This window comes from Hippopotamus amphibius, chromosome 10 (genome assembly GCF_030028045.1).
Source record: "Hippopotamus amphibius kiboko isolate mHipAmp2 chromosome 10, mHipAmp2.hap2, whole genome shotgun sequence".
In the NCBI taxonomy this organism is placed as follows: Eukaryota; Metazoa; Chordata; class Mammalia; order Artiodactyla; family Hippopotamidae; genus Hippopotamus; species Hippopotamus amphibius.
In genome coordinates this window covers 77374654-77390592 of record NC_080195.1, presented here as the reverse complement: position 1 = coordinate 77390592, position 15939 = coordinate 77374654, and the positions used below count along the sequence as shown (strand labels likewise).

The 15939-nt window shown below is 36.3% G+C and overlaps 1 protein-coding gene across 4 annotated transcripts in view; it reads left to right on the top strand.

Annotated features, from left to right (window-relative positions):
• Window positions 1-15939, top strand: part of ZNF654 (zinc finger protein 654) — a 96149-nt gene that overhangs the window by 54800 nt on the left and 25410 nt on the right. For 3 of the 4 annotated variants that reach the window (XM_057697860.1, XM_057697859.1, XM_057697858.1), the window contains exon 3: window positions 610-691. In XM_057697860.1, the coding sequence (XP_057553843.1) occupies window positions 610-691 (82 nt within the window). Of the gene's footprint in view, window positions 1-609; window positions 692-15939 lie in introns of those variants that run through there. The other variant, XM_057697862.1, reaches the window with a different exon arrangement.

Below are 15939 nucleotides of genomic sequence, written 5' to 3'. Positions count from 1 at the left end.
TAACAGTATTTTCCAAATTTATTTAAAAACGAGGAACCACAGAGTTTGGACAGTTTATCATAAATGGGACAATCAAGGAAAGTCTCGGGTTTGAGGGCCCGTGTGTCATTTATTAGATATAGAATTGATGATATTGCTGTAATATAAATGTTGGCTGAGAGTTTCATTGTGACTGTCTTATATTTTTGTGTCAAGTTTACCCATCCGTTATATCCCTTTGAAAAAAAATTAGATTTTGAGTTTTCTCTGGGGTCCATTGTACTGGGGTGAAGCGGGACTGTGTGCCCATTTTAAATCTTTTTTTTTTATGTATAGCTAGCTACATTTTTGCCACCTGGTATACCACTGCATTTTTTTCTCCCACTGTGAACACTTGTAGACATAAGTAATGTAATTGTTCATTCTGTAGGTATAGAACTTCAGTGTGTTTCTTTTTATTGTAATTTTATTGAAAACGTAACATGAATCTTAAATGATCAGTATCATTTTTCAAAGCCAACTATTTTAAAACTAAATATCTGATATTAAATAACTGTTATCTCTTGAGAATCTTTTAAATTGGGGCAAAAAGAGAAGCAATGAAAGTTATTATTCACTTATTCTTTCTAGGAGTTTCTTTGAGTTGCTGCTGTTCTTTGGAAGAGATGAGTTTTATGAAGAGCCCTTAAAGGATATTCTTGGATCATTCCAGGTAAAACAGTTTACTACTTAATTTTGTCTACGTTTAAAACAGGCCTTTATTCTTCCCCTAAAAATAGTATATTGGTTATTTATTGATTATAAGCTTTTATATTTACTAAGGTGGCAATGCTTAAGATTCTGTTATATTGACAGAAAAGAAAATTTTTAAAATTAACTTTTAGCTGTACTTCTACGCAGTTCAAACGGAGGATTCTAATTCCGCATTTATTAGACTAGAGCCTACTGCCTCCACCCTTGTAGATTTCCAAGCACATCCTGGACATATGCTTGCTTTTTATTGATAAAAGTTTTTGTTACAAAGCCCTATGTAGAACTCAGCCCTAGAAAAAGGACTCATTTTGCCTAGACTAGAAGCAGGCTTTCTGTCCCACGCCACTGTTTCCTTTGGCTGTTTCTTGATTTTTTCATCTATTTTCTTAATAGCCTTCCCAAGATAGGAGGCAGATTTTTTTTTTGTATATGCTCTTAGTGAAAAGTAATTCCCAAAGGGAATGACAAAAGATCTAAGACTTCATCTGTAGATACAAGGATATTTGATGTTTTTACCTTTGGCGGGGGAAGCAAAACATAGTACTGTGGCTCACTGATGTGTCCTTGGCAGTATCTCATTGCCCTTTTTTGGGGTGGAATAAAGGAAGATGTACTTTGAGCTCCCCCTAGGGGTATAGTTGTTCAGACAATGTATTGCATTCTACCTTGAGGAAGGAAATCATCAGAATAACAGAAAAGTCATGCAGTGCTTTCTCTCACCTAGAATTTTTATTTCATGTTTATTTACAGAGCTTTTAGACTGAATTAAAACAGATTTTTATGACTGATCACTCTAGTACATAAAATAGGAAAACTATAAGCAAACTTAATTGGCTAAGGTATATCTAAAACTTCTTCACATTTAGTATCTGATTCTAGAATTGCTTTTCCTCTCCAGTATCTATTTTTCTATACCATTTTGTTTTCAGTGGCATCAAAAGTATTGGTGATGCAACATTTCCTAAAATAATTAATAAAAGAACTAAAAGTCATTGATACTAGGCTTTTAAAAGCTTAAGTTGGCTTTATAAGGAGGTCTGTTTAACTAGTCAGCTTTTGACTCCTGCTTCAGGGGTATTGTTAAATTATACGAATTACCCTATACCCTTCCTATACCATTTGATATCCAAGAGTTAAAAGAGTGCTCTGTTAGTCTCTTGGATTTTATTCTGCATCACCAGTATACCCTTTTGCAAGTTTTCATGCTATCTCTGAATGTCTCTGCATGCAGAATGACAACTACATCATGACCATTACCAGGCTGACATGGATTCAAAGATAGCATTGAATGTAAAACATAGTCTTATTTCAGAGTTATAAAAACACGAAAAAATGCATCTTAGAGTCAGTGAAATTAGCTACATTATATCGAACTTTTTACATTCAGCAAGAGGTAAAAATACCTGTTCTCATGGAGCTTACATTCTGATTAGAGTCTATATTCAAGTATTTAAAACTTCTTAATTTTTCATTCCATTTTTCCTTTGACACTTGTGTTCTTGGGAATCTATTCTTGAAGTTTTACTTCAGCAAATATTTACATAGTCCCCATTGTGTGCCAGGCACTAAGCTCTGGAAAAAACCGTACTAAGCAAAAGCAGAAAAATGCTGCTATTGTGGAGTTTAATTCTAGAGTAGAGATAGAAAGATAAGAAGTCAAACCTTTGTAAATTAAGAGTATTTTAGAAAGTGACAAATGACTTCAGTGGGAACTAATGAAAGTGTTTTTAGAGTAGATGAGAGAAAATATTTGATTTCTGTTTTAAATGTGTGAAATCATAACCTTTATGAACAGATATATCCTTTTTTTTTTCCCTTGTGAACAGGGTTTCTATTCAGTTATCAAAATAATTCCTCAAGGGAGAGTTCATGGTTTTGTACTGTTTTCTATCTCCTACTCAAATTCTAAAGCCCACCCCTTCTCCTGTTTGTTTGTTTTTAATCTCTGCATTTCCTCTACTTTTGTTACTGTGGCTTCTGACTACTCTGAATTTTCTTGAGCCTCTAACTCCTGCCTTCTTGGAGAGATTTCACCTTTTGTTCATTTTAGCTTTATCTGGAGAATAGTCTTCCATTTTCTAACTGAACTGCTGCTGCTGGTGCTTTGCTGCTGATGCTTCCCAGACATGTGCCCTAAGGGACACAGGAAAGGCAGACATGTAGTCCATCATGTATACTATTCTAAAACCTCACATTTGCTAAGCTTTGTGAATTCTCCAGGCTTTTGACTGACCTATGATAATCCAGTGGCAATCCCAATGTCACCTTTTGAATTTTTTTTAATACTTTTTTTAAGGATGTTTTCCTTTTTTTTTTTTTAATTTTTTAAAAAATTTGTTTTTATTTATTGGCTTCACTGGGTCTTTGTTGCTGCGAACGGGCTTTCTGTAGTTGTAGAGAGCAGGGACTACTCTTCATTGTGGTGCGGTGGCTTCTCTTGCTGTGGAGCATGGGCTCTAGGCACGTGGGCTGCAGTAGTTGTGGAGCATGGGCTCAGTAGTTGTGGCTTGTGGGCTCTAGAGCACAGGCTTAGTAGTTGTGGCACATAGGCTTAGTTGCTCCGCGGCATGTGGGATCTTCCCAGATCAGGGCTCGGACCCATGTCCCCTACATTGACAGGTGGATTCTTAACCACTGTGCTACCAGGGAAGCCCTGAATTTTTTAATACTTTCTACTAGTGCAAGCCCTAGTTCCCAAGTGGTATATTTCTATCCATCTTTCATACAGATTCATACGAGCTTAAGATCATGCTTCTTTCTTCTCTACAAGAAGTGGGACAAACACAGTGCTGCTCATACTTTAATGTACATAAAGATCACCCGGGGATCTTGTTAAAGTCCAAATTATGAACCAGTAGTGCTGGGGTGGGGCCTGAAAGTCTGCGTTTCTAACAAGCTCTGAAGTGATGCTGATGGTGCTGGTCCCCGATCATACTTTGAGTTAGCAAGGGACCAACATTCTTTGCTGGATTTGAGTTAATCGTTCATTCTCTTCCCCCACCCACTCCCCTCCCATTTTCCAGCTGTGAGTATCCCAGCTTGCCACTCTGTCATCTTGGGCAAGTTACATAATTTCTGTGTCAGTTTTAAAATATCCCCATTTGTAAAATGGGGACAATAATTGTACTTGCTGTATAGGGTCATCAGTTTGACATCATTCCTAGAAAAATGATCAGGCTTAAGGCCTAAAGCAGGCTTATAGCCTGTCTGGTGAAGTATGTGAACTTTAAAGTCATACTGTTCAGATTTCTCTTTTTCACAATGAGATCAAAACCTACCTCTGAAGCTTATTCTGTTCTTCCATGAATTTCAGATTTCCTAAACCTTGAATTGTTCAAATAGAAATTATTAATTCTTCTTATCCACTGACTATATTTTTTCCTCTGCTTTATTCCAAGAGGAAACTTCATGCATACAGCCAGATGTTCCATATACAGATGGTCCCCAACTTAATGATGTCTCAACGATTTTTCAACTTTACAGTGGCATGAAAGCATACCATTCAGTAGAAACTGTACCTCCAATTTTGAATTTTGATCTTTTCCCAGGCTAGTGATATGCCATATGGTACTGTCTCACATGCTAGGCAGTGGCAGCGAGCAGGAGCTCCCTGTAGCTCCCAGTTAGCCATTCCATCACGAATACACTTACAACCAATACACTTGCAACCTTTCTGTACCCAGACAATCATTCTGTTTTTCACTTTCAGTATAATCAATAAATTATGAGATGTTCAACATTTTATTATAAAATAGGCTTTGTGGTAGATGACTTTGCCCAACTGTAAGCTAATTTAAGTGTTCTGAGAATTTTTAAGGTAGGCTTGGCTAAGCTCTGATGTTTGGGAGGTTAGGTGTATTAAGTGCATTTTTGACTTGTGATATTTTCAACTTACAGTGGTTTATTGGGACTTAACCCCAGTGTAAGTTGAGGAAGATCTGTGTTGGCTTCTGAGAGCTTGCTTTCTTGGCACTTGGCTTCCAGTAATTTTTCTTTACCTCAATACAAGAAGATGACAGATTTCTTATATGATGTGCCTACCTCATTATTATTATTCTTTTTAATCTGTTCACTGGTGAGCTTTCCATAGGCTTGTGATTGAATTCATGCACTTGGTCTCCAAAATCCATTAATTTAATTAAGTATTTTAGATTCCCAATGAAATGACAAAAATGATATAAAATTTGGAAAAAATTCCTTGTGAATGCTGGCAACTAGGATGAGGACTTATTAACAGTTAACTGAATGTGATTAAACAGGGAAATGAGAGAAAGGGCTAAAAGAGACCTTCCAGTGCTATCCAGTAATACGCTGCTCCCGTTACCAGCTTCTAACAATAGGGGCCAGAGGAAGTAGAAGGTGGTAGGGCATTTGGTGCGTGGCCAGTCTCATTCTTGTTGGTGCTTCTTGAAAATGCACTAGGTGTGCAGCAGAACCAACAGATCAGGAATCATGATGTGACTGTTATACTTACATTAAAAATGGAATGTATGGCTCTGCACGAGAGCATTCCTTCCATCGAGAGAATGACTGTATAACCCAGTCTAAATGCAGCCTGCCCCAATACCCAGAGGTAAGAAAGTTTTGTAAAGAGGTGTGGTTGTCTCCCACTATAGTTTCCTCGTAATTTACTGCCTCACAGGCCATTCATCTAACAAATCAAACTTACAAACTTTTACCTTCTCTGTTTGGGCTTTAAGGATTTGACAGAGATCTGTTTACCCATGAGTAAAAGAGCTCTCTGTTCTAAATACTCTAGGTAAAGATAAATAAAGAGACTAACACCAGTTATCATCAGTTACATGGTAAGATAAGACAGTTTTTAAAAAAAAGAATCAGTTATGTTCTTGCTGTGGTTGAGTCTGGTGTCTTCCATGAAACCGAAAGTGAAATTGTAAAGAAGGGACAACCTCAAGAATGCATGGAAGTAAAATATTGTATGGAGATGAAACTACTAAATTAAATGTGTAGTGAAGGCAATCAACAGCAGATTAACTCTAGGAAAAACCAAATCAGTGAAGGAAATAATTTTTAAAAATTAATTTTCAATTCACAGTTACATACAGCTATATCCTATTATAGTCTTCAGGTTTCAGGATAAAGAAAAATTCCTACAGGTACAGGACTCATGTAGAACAAATGAGATTCTCACAAAGGAAAGAATAAAATCAGGTCTGCAATGAACTTTTTCACTATAATGAACACCAGAATAAATAAATAATGTCTGGAGTTTTTAAAGGCAAAAAATATTATTTAATAATACAGCTGCCAAGCCCTGTAGTTTATGAGAGAGGGCAACAGAAATAAATAGTCCAAATACTTGGAAAACAAACCAGCTACATCTTTTATCAGAAAAACAAAAGAAGTATGCCAGCTAATTTAGAAGTGATCAAAACAAAGAATTTATACATAGTTGTTACAGAAAAAACATAGGACTGACTGGAAGAAATAAGTAAAAATCGGCACACTGTTGTTAATATGATTATTATGAAAATCCCATTAACATCAGAAATGATTCTGGAAAAAGAAAATGCAAATTTTATATAAAATCACACACAAAATAATCAGGAACTAAAATCTCAGATTATTGTACTGGTTGGATGGAGGTGGTAAGGAAGATAGGGAGGAATTAATTATATTCTTGGGCATCTGAGCTAAAGTAATCACGTAGAGTAGTGCCATTCACTAAGTGAGCAGTGATCATAGTGGGAAGAGGAGGAAGATAAGTTCCATTCTAGACGCAAGGGTTTGAAATATCTTTGGAATATCCAAGTACTGATGTTGCCCAATAATGGGTTAGATTCATGGGTCTATATATGTATCTGCCTAATTTGTTTCTTTTTAAACCAAGAACATGTATCATTTTTATTAATCAGGAGAAAAAACAGATATTATAAAGATTTTTTTCACTTGTTTAATTTAAGGGGTTAAAAAGAGACCCTGGAGTAGTCAACAAAATGCCAACCGGTAATTAAAAGTATTACCGTTATAGCTTTACAAATGTTTTAATGTGCCTAACTTGATCTCAGAGAACACTCTATCCCCATCTCGGTGGGGTCAGTTTGTAAGTCACAAAGATCTTTTTTGTTCAGGACTAGAAGTTGGCCTTAGTTAAGCTTTTTTTCCTGGGACTCCACCCTATTTTTTAAATCTACTTGACCTTCTTTGGAAAGGTAGAGGAAGGAGGTGGGAGGAGGTAGGGGACATAAGCTCGAAAATAGGAGGAGGCCCGAGGCTGTCTTACTGCAATAGTATCTTAAAAGAAGAGCAAAAAATAATCAGAAGTAAAAGAACCAGCCGCAAGAGAGGAGTTTAAATGGATCTGTTATAGCCACCCTGTTTCACTGGGGCAAGTGTTGATCTCCCCTAAGAAGTTAGAGCACGTATTCATTGTTGTCATGAGACCAGCACATCTCCCAGATTTTATTATTTTTAGCTAATAGGAATAAGTTTAGAACTATTGACATTACACTAAAACCTCAGAACTGGGATCATGTCCCCCCCCTAGACTACTTGGAGTAAATTTCCCAAATACTTAATTTGGTAAATTGCTCATCTTGGTTTTCAAAACCATCTTTGTATTGCTGGTTAAAAGGTTTTCAAATATAACCATATCAGTTTAAGAGCAAGACTTTTGTGAGAAGCAGTTTCAAAATAGTTTCCATATTTTCTGCTTGAATAGGAGCTTTCCTGTCTCTGTTCAACTCCATCTTGACAGCATATGATTTGCCCCACCTAAGTTTTTCCACTGTTACACAGCACTAATCCCTCTATAGTCTATCTGTGGTTTGATAGTTTCTCCAACTATGTTATTAGATTTGGTGGGCAAAGACTAACTTTCGTCACTTTGTTTCCAACACTTAGTAGTCCAAGTTCCCTAAGGGGGGACTGGTATGTTTGCCAGTATAAAGGAAGGATAAATAAGTCCACAGACATTTCTGTCTGATGTCTAGCCATTTCTTTCTTTTAACAAAATTCTATTTAGAGATGTATCATCCTTGCTGAACGCTTAAAAAATAAGAAACAGTGGGGCATATTGTCTGAAGCTGTTTACTTCATGGTCCATTGGTTACCACTGTGTACAGTAAGATGGGGGAGACATCAATAAACGTATTCGTAGAATGAAAGCATCAAATATTTACTTGAAGAATATACTTTGACAATGTGTAGGAAAAAATAGAAATTGAAGTATGTTTAATTGTGAGAAAAGTATAAGGGAAAAGATTTCACTATCCATGAAAGAAACATATTTGACAAGTGTGCCACATATTTAGCACTGGGATTAAGAGGGATTGATGTTAAAATTAAAGTTTCAGATTCTGAAATCATTTTATAAAGATTGTATTCCTTAGATAAATCTGGTGTTGAAATGGGTAAAGCTCTGATATTTTTCCACTGGCATTTATCTTGAAATTATTACTCATGGTTAATAATTCTTATATATCACCATGTCAGAAATATTTTCACTTTCTCTGTGTGCTTTTTTTTAATAATCTGTTTGAGTAGGAAACACTTTACTTTGGTTCAACTGTTGAAGTTCTGTAATCACTTTGAAGGGATAAAAGACCCAGTGTTATTTCAAGCATAAAATATATAATAAACTTGAGATAGTTAACCTTAAGGGCCTCCAAAAGATAGGGCTGTCAACATCAATAAGTTGCATATCTCAGGAAAGGCCAGGTGGAAGAGCAGTCATCTCAAAAGAGAGGTACATTGATAGTTATTCGCATCATAGTATCCAACATAAATAAAGATCTTATATTCTGAGTATCTTGCAATCTGTTTGTTGTCAGGAGCAGACATTTTAGTGCCTTTAAAGTCAGTGATAGGACTTTCAAATTAGTTCTAAAAGCATATCAGGATCATCAAGCCATTTATTATTCATGGAAAGGTGATTCTGTAGAGTGTCCTAAAACATAATAATTAGAATTATCAACATATTAGTGCTTGAAGTAATTTATGTTTTCCCAGATAAAATATTAGCTCATAGAAAACTTACCTGTAAAGAACTGTAAAGGGTATTAAGTCCAATCTAATTTTTTAGTAAATAATGAAACCAAGGACCAGAGAGATTTGTTCATTCATTCATTCAGCAATATTTATTGGAGCTTAAGTAACTTGCTCAATTTGTAGCATTGCCCATATTGTGACATGTTCTCTTGACTGACTCCTGTATGTTTTCTGCTGAATCATACTTTATATTTAGTTCTCTGCATAGGAACCTGTGCTCAAATAAATCTTTCATATACCTTAATTCTGCCTCAAGGTCTGTCTTACAGGCTAGAACTGTAACAATAACACTTCTCTGTTGGCCATATTATATCATTACTTATTTAAAAATATTGATAGTAGGGTAGGGTTGTGCTTTCATTGGTATGGAAACCACCAATTAATTTTGAAATCTGATTACACTCTCAGTTGATGGTTTTACTGTATTTATGATTGGCTTCTCCTTCAGAAAAAAACTGATTGCTAAATTAAGTAACATTTACATGTTACCTAAATTTTTTTAAATGTATAAGAATATAATCAGGTTTATTAAACAGGAGACAATTACTCATATTTAAATATTTGTTTTTTTCAAAAGCCCCAAAAGAGGTATCTTAAATAGTTCACTAAGTACATGATTCTAGTTATTTTTAAAAATCAAATGTGTAATTTATATGAATAAATGCAGTTTTATAATTTTGAGACTGATTCAACTTAGAAATTATTTAATCCAATAATCCCTTTTTTTATAGATCAGAAAATTAAGCTCCAGTGGAGCTGAGGTTTGCAGAAGCAGAAAAAGGGCCTAAATCCTATTCTCAACCCATTCTTTCCAGTATTCCCTAATCTATTATATGAAATGATGTAACCATGTGTTTGCAATAATGTATATGTCAAAAGAATGGGTTTAAAGAAATGTTTTCATTTATACTACCATTTTAAATGCTTCATGGTCTTAACATTTTAAAGCCTTTTAAAGACCACCTTATTAGGGAGAGGGAGGAAGAAGAACCTTTAGTGCATTTATCTGAGTGATAGCAGATGAAGGCATCAACTACAGTGCAAATTATAGAAGCAGCAGGGAAGAAGCAGATCAGGAGATGCTGAACAAAATTGCAGTGACATTAGGATCAACAGAAGAAGATGTTTTATATTTGATTCCAAGCATAAATATAAAAACAAATAATACCTAAAACCAGGAACCCCCAGACTTCTGATATCATATCCATTCTGATATCACATCCATATTTTTTTAAGTTTGAGCACATATCCCCAATATATGTATATTTATTTATATACATGTACTAATACTATAATACATTATAAAACATAAAAATACATAGTAAAATATTTTAACAGCATAGGACTTTAATATCAGTATGACTGACTACTTTCTTTTTGAAAAATTTTTAACAGTTCATATAGTAGTTCAGTCTTATTTTTTAAGTTCAGTTTGCTTTGATACTTGGTTTTAATATTTGTCACAGGTAAAAAAAGATACCTTTGGTGGATCCAGATGGAAAATTTTTTTTCTAAATGTTGATACTCAGTTTTAAATGCCTTCCACCAAATTTCCAATTTCCAATTTTTTATTGCAATTGGACTACTAAATTTCTCTTGTTTCTGAAATCAGTCATTGTTTTCTTGAATAGTAACCATTTTTTAAACAAATTGAAAACTCATTAAAATGCTCCAAATGAAGGATTTTTTAAACAGAAAATTCTAGTTTAAGTTTTTTAATGGTATAGATACAGGCATTATAGGTGATACTGATTTGGGGCAACAGCAATCATGTAATGATGTAACTATGTCCAAACATCCATTTTAAATGATTTTCTCCTTAAGAACTTTACAAAGCAGTAACTTTTTCATTGTATACCATTCTCTTTATATGAGCAAACTCAGAATGCTTATTTTTTCAAAAACATCAGGTAAATACTTCTTAGGAACTTATCACAGGAAAGAACAGCAAATTTGTGAGAAAGTCTTTTTGTAAAAGAAAACTGCAAAACATTTTTGAATTTTACTACTTTTGAAGTGTTTTGCCATAGGATAACCAATGAAAATATACTATTAAAAGATATCATGACCATTCTTAGCTTACTTCAAAGTATTGTAAAGATTTTACTGTATTTTAAAGGCTTTGTTTTTATAAATTAACCACATTGAATACCTGTTATATTTTTGCTTTGATTTGCTGCAGTAGATTGCTTATGAATGAATTTGACATGTGGTATTTTATACTTTTATTTTAGAACCTGCAGTTCATTCAAAATAAGACATATTTCATACTGCTTCTACTTACACAGATTTCTATAAAATCCTATTTTCATTTAAAAAGTTAATATTGAGAATATATCTTCTCTGGTATACCTTTCCTTTTCTGTTTGAAGAAGCTTTTAACTACCTAGGAAGTAAGATGGCAACACCTAATTACTAATGCAAGGCCTTCCTCCTATATGATGAGTACCAGAAGAGTGGAGTGCTACAAATTTTCAATATTGCAGGAGAAGGAATTATTATGGATTGAGGTAGCTAGTGGAGGCTTCTCTGTGGAAAAATAGGAAAGGATTTAGATAGGTTTACCAAAAGTTGTAGGAGAAAGAGAGTAATATGAGAAAAGGCATAGGCAAGAAAACACAAGATAAGTTTGGGAGACATGGAAGAGACCAGGCTGGAGAAAAGGAGTCATGATGTGCAATAATAGGTGAATGAGTAGGTAGGTAAATCCAGAGGTCCTTAAATATGAAGTTGGGGCATTAAGAACTTTTATCTTATGATACGCAAAAGGTTTCTTTATCCTATGATTCGCTTCAACTTTGCGTAATGGTCAGAACACTGACTTGCAGCTTCACAAACATATTGTGGTGGCCAACTCTAAAGTGGCAGCAGGTTTGGGGAAGAAACATCTTCTGGAACTAAACAGATTCTGAAAGAAGAGTGAGGGAGTTATGTTTTTCTCTACCTTTGGCAAAGACACAGGATTGAATGTAAATTTCTGAGGATATTATATTTAGCACAGTACAGTGGGAAAAGGATTAGGTTAATACACAGTCCAATTTTTTAATTAAGTAAACATTCTAAAAAATACAACATGAATATACTCTGGAAAAGATAAGTTGTAAATTCCCATGGGTTTCTTTTCTGTGTCTGTGAGTCAGTTTCTGTTTTGTATATAGATTCATTTGTATTATGTTTTAGATCCCACATATGAGTGATATCACATAGCATTTGTCTTTCTCTGACTCATTTCGCTAAGCATAATATTCTCTAGGTCTATCCACATTCCTGCAAATGACAATATTTTATTCTTTTTTATGGCTGAGGAATATTCTAGTGTGTGTGTGTGTGTGTGTGTGTGTGTGTGTGTGTATACCACTTCTTCTTCAGCCAGTCATCTGTGGATGGGCACTTGGGTTGCTTCCATGTGTTGGCTAAATAGAGCTGCCATGAACATGGGGGTGCAAGTATCTCTTCAAATTAGTTTTACTTTTTTCTGGATATATACGCAAGAATGGGATTTCTGGAGCATTTGGGGCTTTACTTTTAGTCTTTTAAGGAACCTCCATACAATTTTCCATACTGGCTGCACCAAATTACATTCACATCAACAGTGTTTATTTGTAGACTTTGGTGATAGCTATTGTGACCAGTATGAGGTGATACCTCATGATTTTGATTTGCATTTCTCTAATAATTCGCGATTTTGAGCATCTTTTCTTGTGCCTATTGTTCATCTTTGTGTCTTCTTTGAAGAAATGTCCATTGAGGTTTTCTGCCCATGTTTGATTGGATTGTTAGTTTTTTTGATATTGAGTTGTATGAGCTGTTTGTATATTTTGGAAATTAACCCCTTGTCAGTAGCATCACTTACAAATATAATCTCCCATTCTGTAGGTTGTGTTTTTGTTTTCTTGATGGTTTCCTTTGCTGTGCAAAAGCTTTTAAATTTGATTAGGTCCCATTTATTTTTGCCCTGACTTCTTTTGCCTTGGAATACTGATTTAAGAAAATATTGTTACAATTTATGTCAGAGAATGTTTTGCCAGTGTTCTCTTCTGAGAGTCATATGGTGTCATGTCTTATACTTAGGTCTTTAAACCATTATGAGTTCATTTTTATATATCATGTGGGGGAGTGTCCTAATTTCATTGATCTACATGTAGCTGTCCAGCTTTCCCAACACCAATTGCTGAAGAGACTGTCTTTCCTCCATTGTCTATTTTTGCCTCCTTTGTCATAGATTAAATGACCTTAGGAGTGTGTGTTTATTTCTGGGCCCTCTATTCGGTTCCATTTACAATATTGTATAGTTTCAGCTATACACCAAAGTGATTCAGTTATGTACTTTTTAAGATTATTTTCTATTATAGGTTATTTCAAAATATTGAATATAGTTCTCTATGTTGTACCTTAAATTCTTCTTGCTTATCTGCTTTACACATATATGTTGTACTTGTTATTATCATACACCTAATTTATCCTGCCCTCCCCTTCCCCTTTGGTAACCATAAGTTTATCTTCAGTGTCTGTGAGTCTGTTTCTGTTCTGCTTTTCTGGCTTATTTAAATGATCTTCAGTCTTTTTTTTTTTTTTAATTTTTTTGGAGTATAGTTGATTTACAGTGTTGTGTTTCATTCTTTTATATATTTGCCTTTCCTACTGTGATTTTTCACTTTCTTATAGGTTTTTGTTCCTTTTCTATTTGGAGAAGACCTTTCAACATATCTTTTAGGGTAGATTGAGCACTGATGAATTCTTTTAGTTTTTGCTTGTCTGAGAAATTCTCTCTTTCTATTCTAAATTGTAGTCTTGCTGGGTAGAGTATCCTAGGTTGCAGATTTTCCCCTTTCAGGACTTTGAATATGTCGTGCCACTCCCTTCTGGCCTGCAAAGTTTCTGCAGAGAAATCTGCTAATAGCCTTATGGTATTTCCCATGTAAATGACTCTTTCTTTTTCTTTTGCTGCCTTTAGAATCCTCTCTTTTTGTTTAACTTTTGCCATTTTAATTACAGCATGTTTGGTGTGAGTCTGTTTGGTGTCATCTTATTTGGGACCCTCTGTGCTTTCTGTACCTGATTATTTGTTTTCTTCTTTAGGTTTGGGAAGTTTTCAGCCATAATTTCTTAAAATACATGTTTTAAGCCCCCTTTCTTCCTCTTCTCCTTCTGATACCCGTATTTTGCATAGGTTGACAAGCTTTATATTATCCCATAGATCTTGTATGTTGCTTTCCTTTTTTGTTTCATTTGTCTTTCTGTCTGATGTTCTGATTGGGTGATTTCCATTATTCTGTCTTCTGGATCACTTCTTCATTCCTCTGTCATTTAGTCTGCTACTCATTGCTTCTAAGTTGTTTCTTATCTTGGCAATTGAATTGTCTAATTTTTATTGGTTCATCTTTATAGTTTCTATTTCCTTGTTACAGTGATCTGAATTTCTATCAATAATCTTTCTTAATTTCTTTAGCATTTTTATTACCTTCTTTTTGAACTTGGGGTGTCGTAGACTGGTGAGGTCTGTTTTATTATTTGTTCTTTCAAGGGATTTTACTTGTTCTTTCAATTGGCAGTAGTTCCTCTACCTTTTCGTTTTATTTAAGTTTCTCTGTCTTTATGAGTTTAGGAGAAACAGTTAGTGTTTTGATCTTGAAGGGGCATTTTTATGTGGGGGCATCTCTGTGTTGCTGTGTGTATCCATTGTTTTCTATACGAGGGCTGGTTTTGGTATGGATGCTGGCCATATCTTTCCTCAGTGTGGTGGACATCATCCCCTTGAAGGGTAATAGGTGTTGTGGTGTCTAGAACCCGAGCTGGATGTGAGGCTAGGCTTCATCTTTGCTCTGAGGCTGTCACCACCCTGTCTAGGGCAGAGTCAGCTCCCCAGTTGTTGGGGTAGAAGTCTTCTGGGTGGGTTGGGTCAAGCTCCATTGCCCTTGAGTGCATGCCCTGCTTCAAAGGAGGTGGTTGGTGAAGCAAGTGAGGCCTGTAAGGTCACAGCAAACCTGTGCACCACCTGTATAGGCATATGCAGTTCCACCCAGAAGCAGCCTACAGCTGTATCCCTTTCTCTGTTGTGTCCATCCCAGATCTAGTGCGAGGCTGAGGTGTAGACTAGGCTGGGTGTCAGAAATTGAGGTGGCTGTCCTGCTGCCTGGGCTCTGGGCTGCCTCTGTGGCAGACTTCCTCCGGGCCCTGCCTGCCCCAGAGCTAGGGCTAAGCGGCAGAGTGGAGTGGGCAGAGCCAGGATGCTCTCACTGGGAAATGAATCTCTGTGTACCCGTGCCCAGGGACTGTCAGGCTGAGATTCAGTGCTTATTTGCTGCACATTCTTGTGGCACTGCCCAGTGTGCATGCTGACAGTGGGCTCTAGCTTTACCCAGATCACATCCCAGACCCTTTGGTCTGTTTGTGTGTAACTAGATCAAGTCCACTGTCTGCCTGAGACTCAGTGCTTAGCTACTGCATGTTCTGTGGTGCCACCCAGTGCAGGCACTGACAGTGTAAGCCTGGCTCGACCTGCCCCCTCCATGTATGTGCTGACCATGGTCTCCAGGGCTCACCCCAGGTGCCCCAGTCTCTGTGTGTAGCTAGATCAAACTTTGCCCTGATCTAGCACCAGGCTGTACTGTGGAGTGAGTGAGACCAAGGCATTTGCTTCTTCAGGTCGGGAAGTGTGGTGAGGTGGCAGCTACCAGCACAAGGCTTTTTCTGCCTTGAGTGTTAGCAAGCCAACACGTGCACACCCCTTGCGAGTAGAGTCTAGGCTTCGTCAGCCCTTCTATCTATCTCAGCAGATTCCTCAGCAGGCAAAGGAGCTTCATTCCTTCCTACAGGACTCCATTATTGGGATACGTAGATTGTGAGTCTACATGCCCCCTCCTCTGAGTTAGGGACTGCCTATGTGGACCATCTCTTCCTTAGAGATCCCTCCCAGGGGTGCAGGTCCCAACCTGATACCTGTTTTTTTTTTCTTGTCCTACCCAGTTACGTGGAGATCTTTATTGCAGCTTTGGTGGTATGGGAAATCTGTCAGTTTCCAGTCCGTTTTCTGTGAGAACTGTTCCACATGTAGATGTACTTTTAATGTGTTTGTCAGGGGAGATGAGCTCTGCATCCTCCTACACTGCCCTCTTGATGATATTTTTTGGTCTCTTTTGTTCATGGCTCTTTCATTCACCACCAAGAATAGTGCTTAGATCATAGTAGACACAGAAT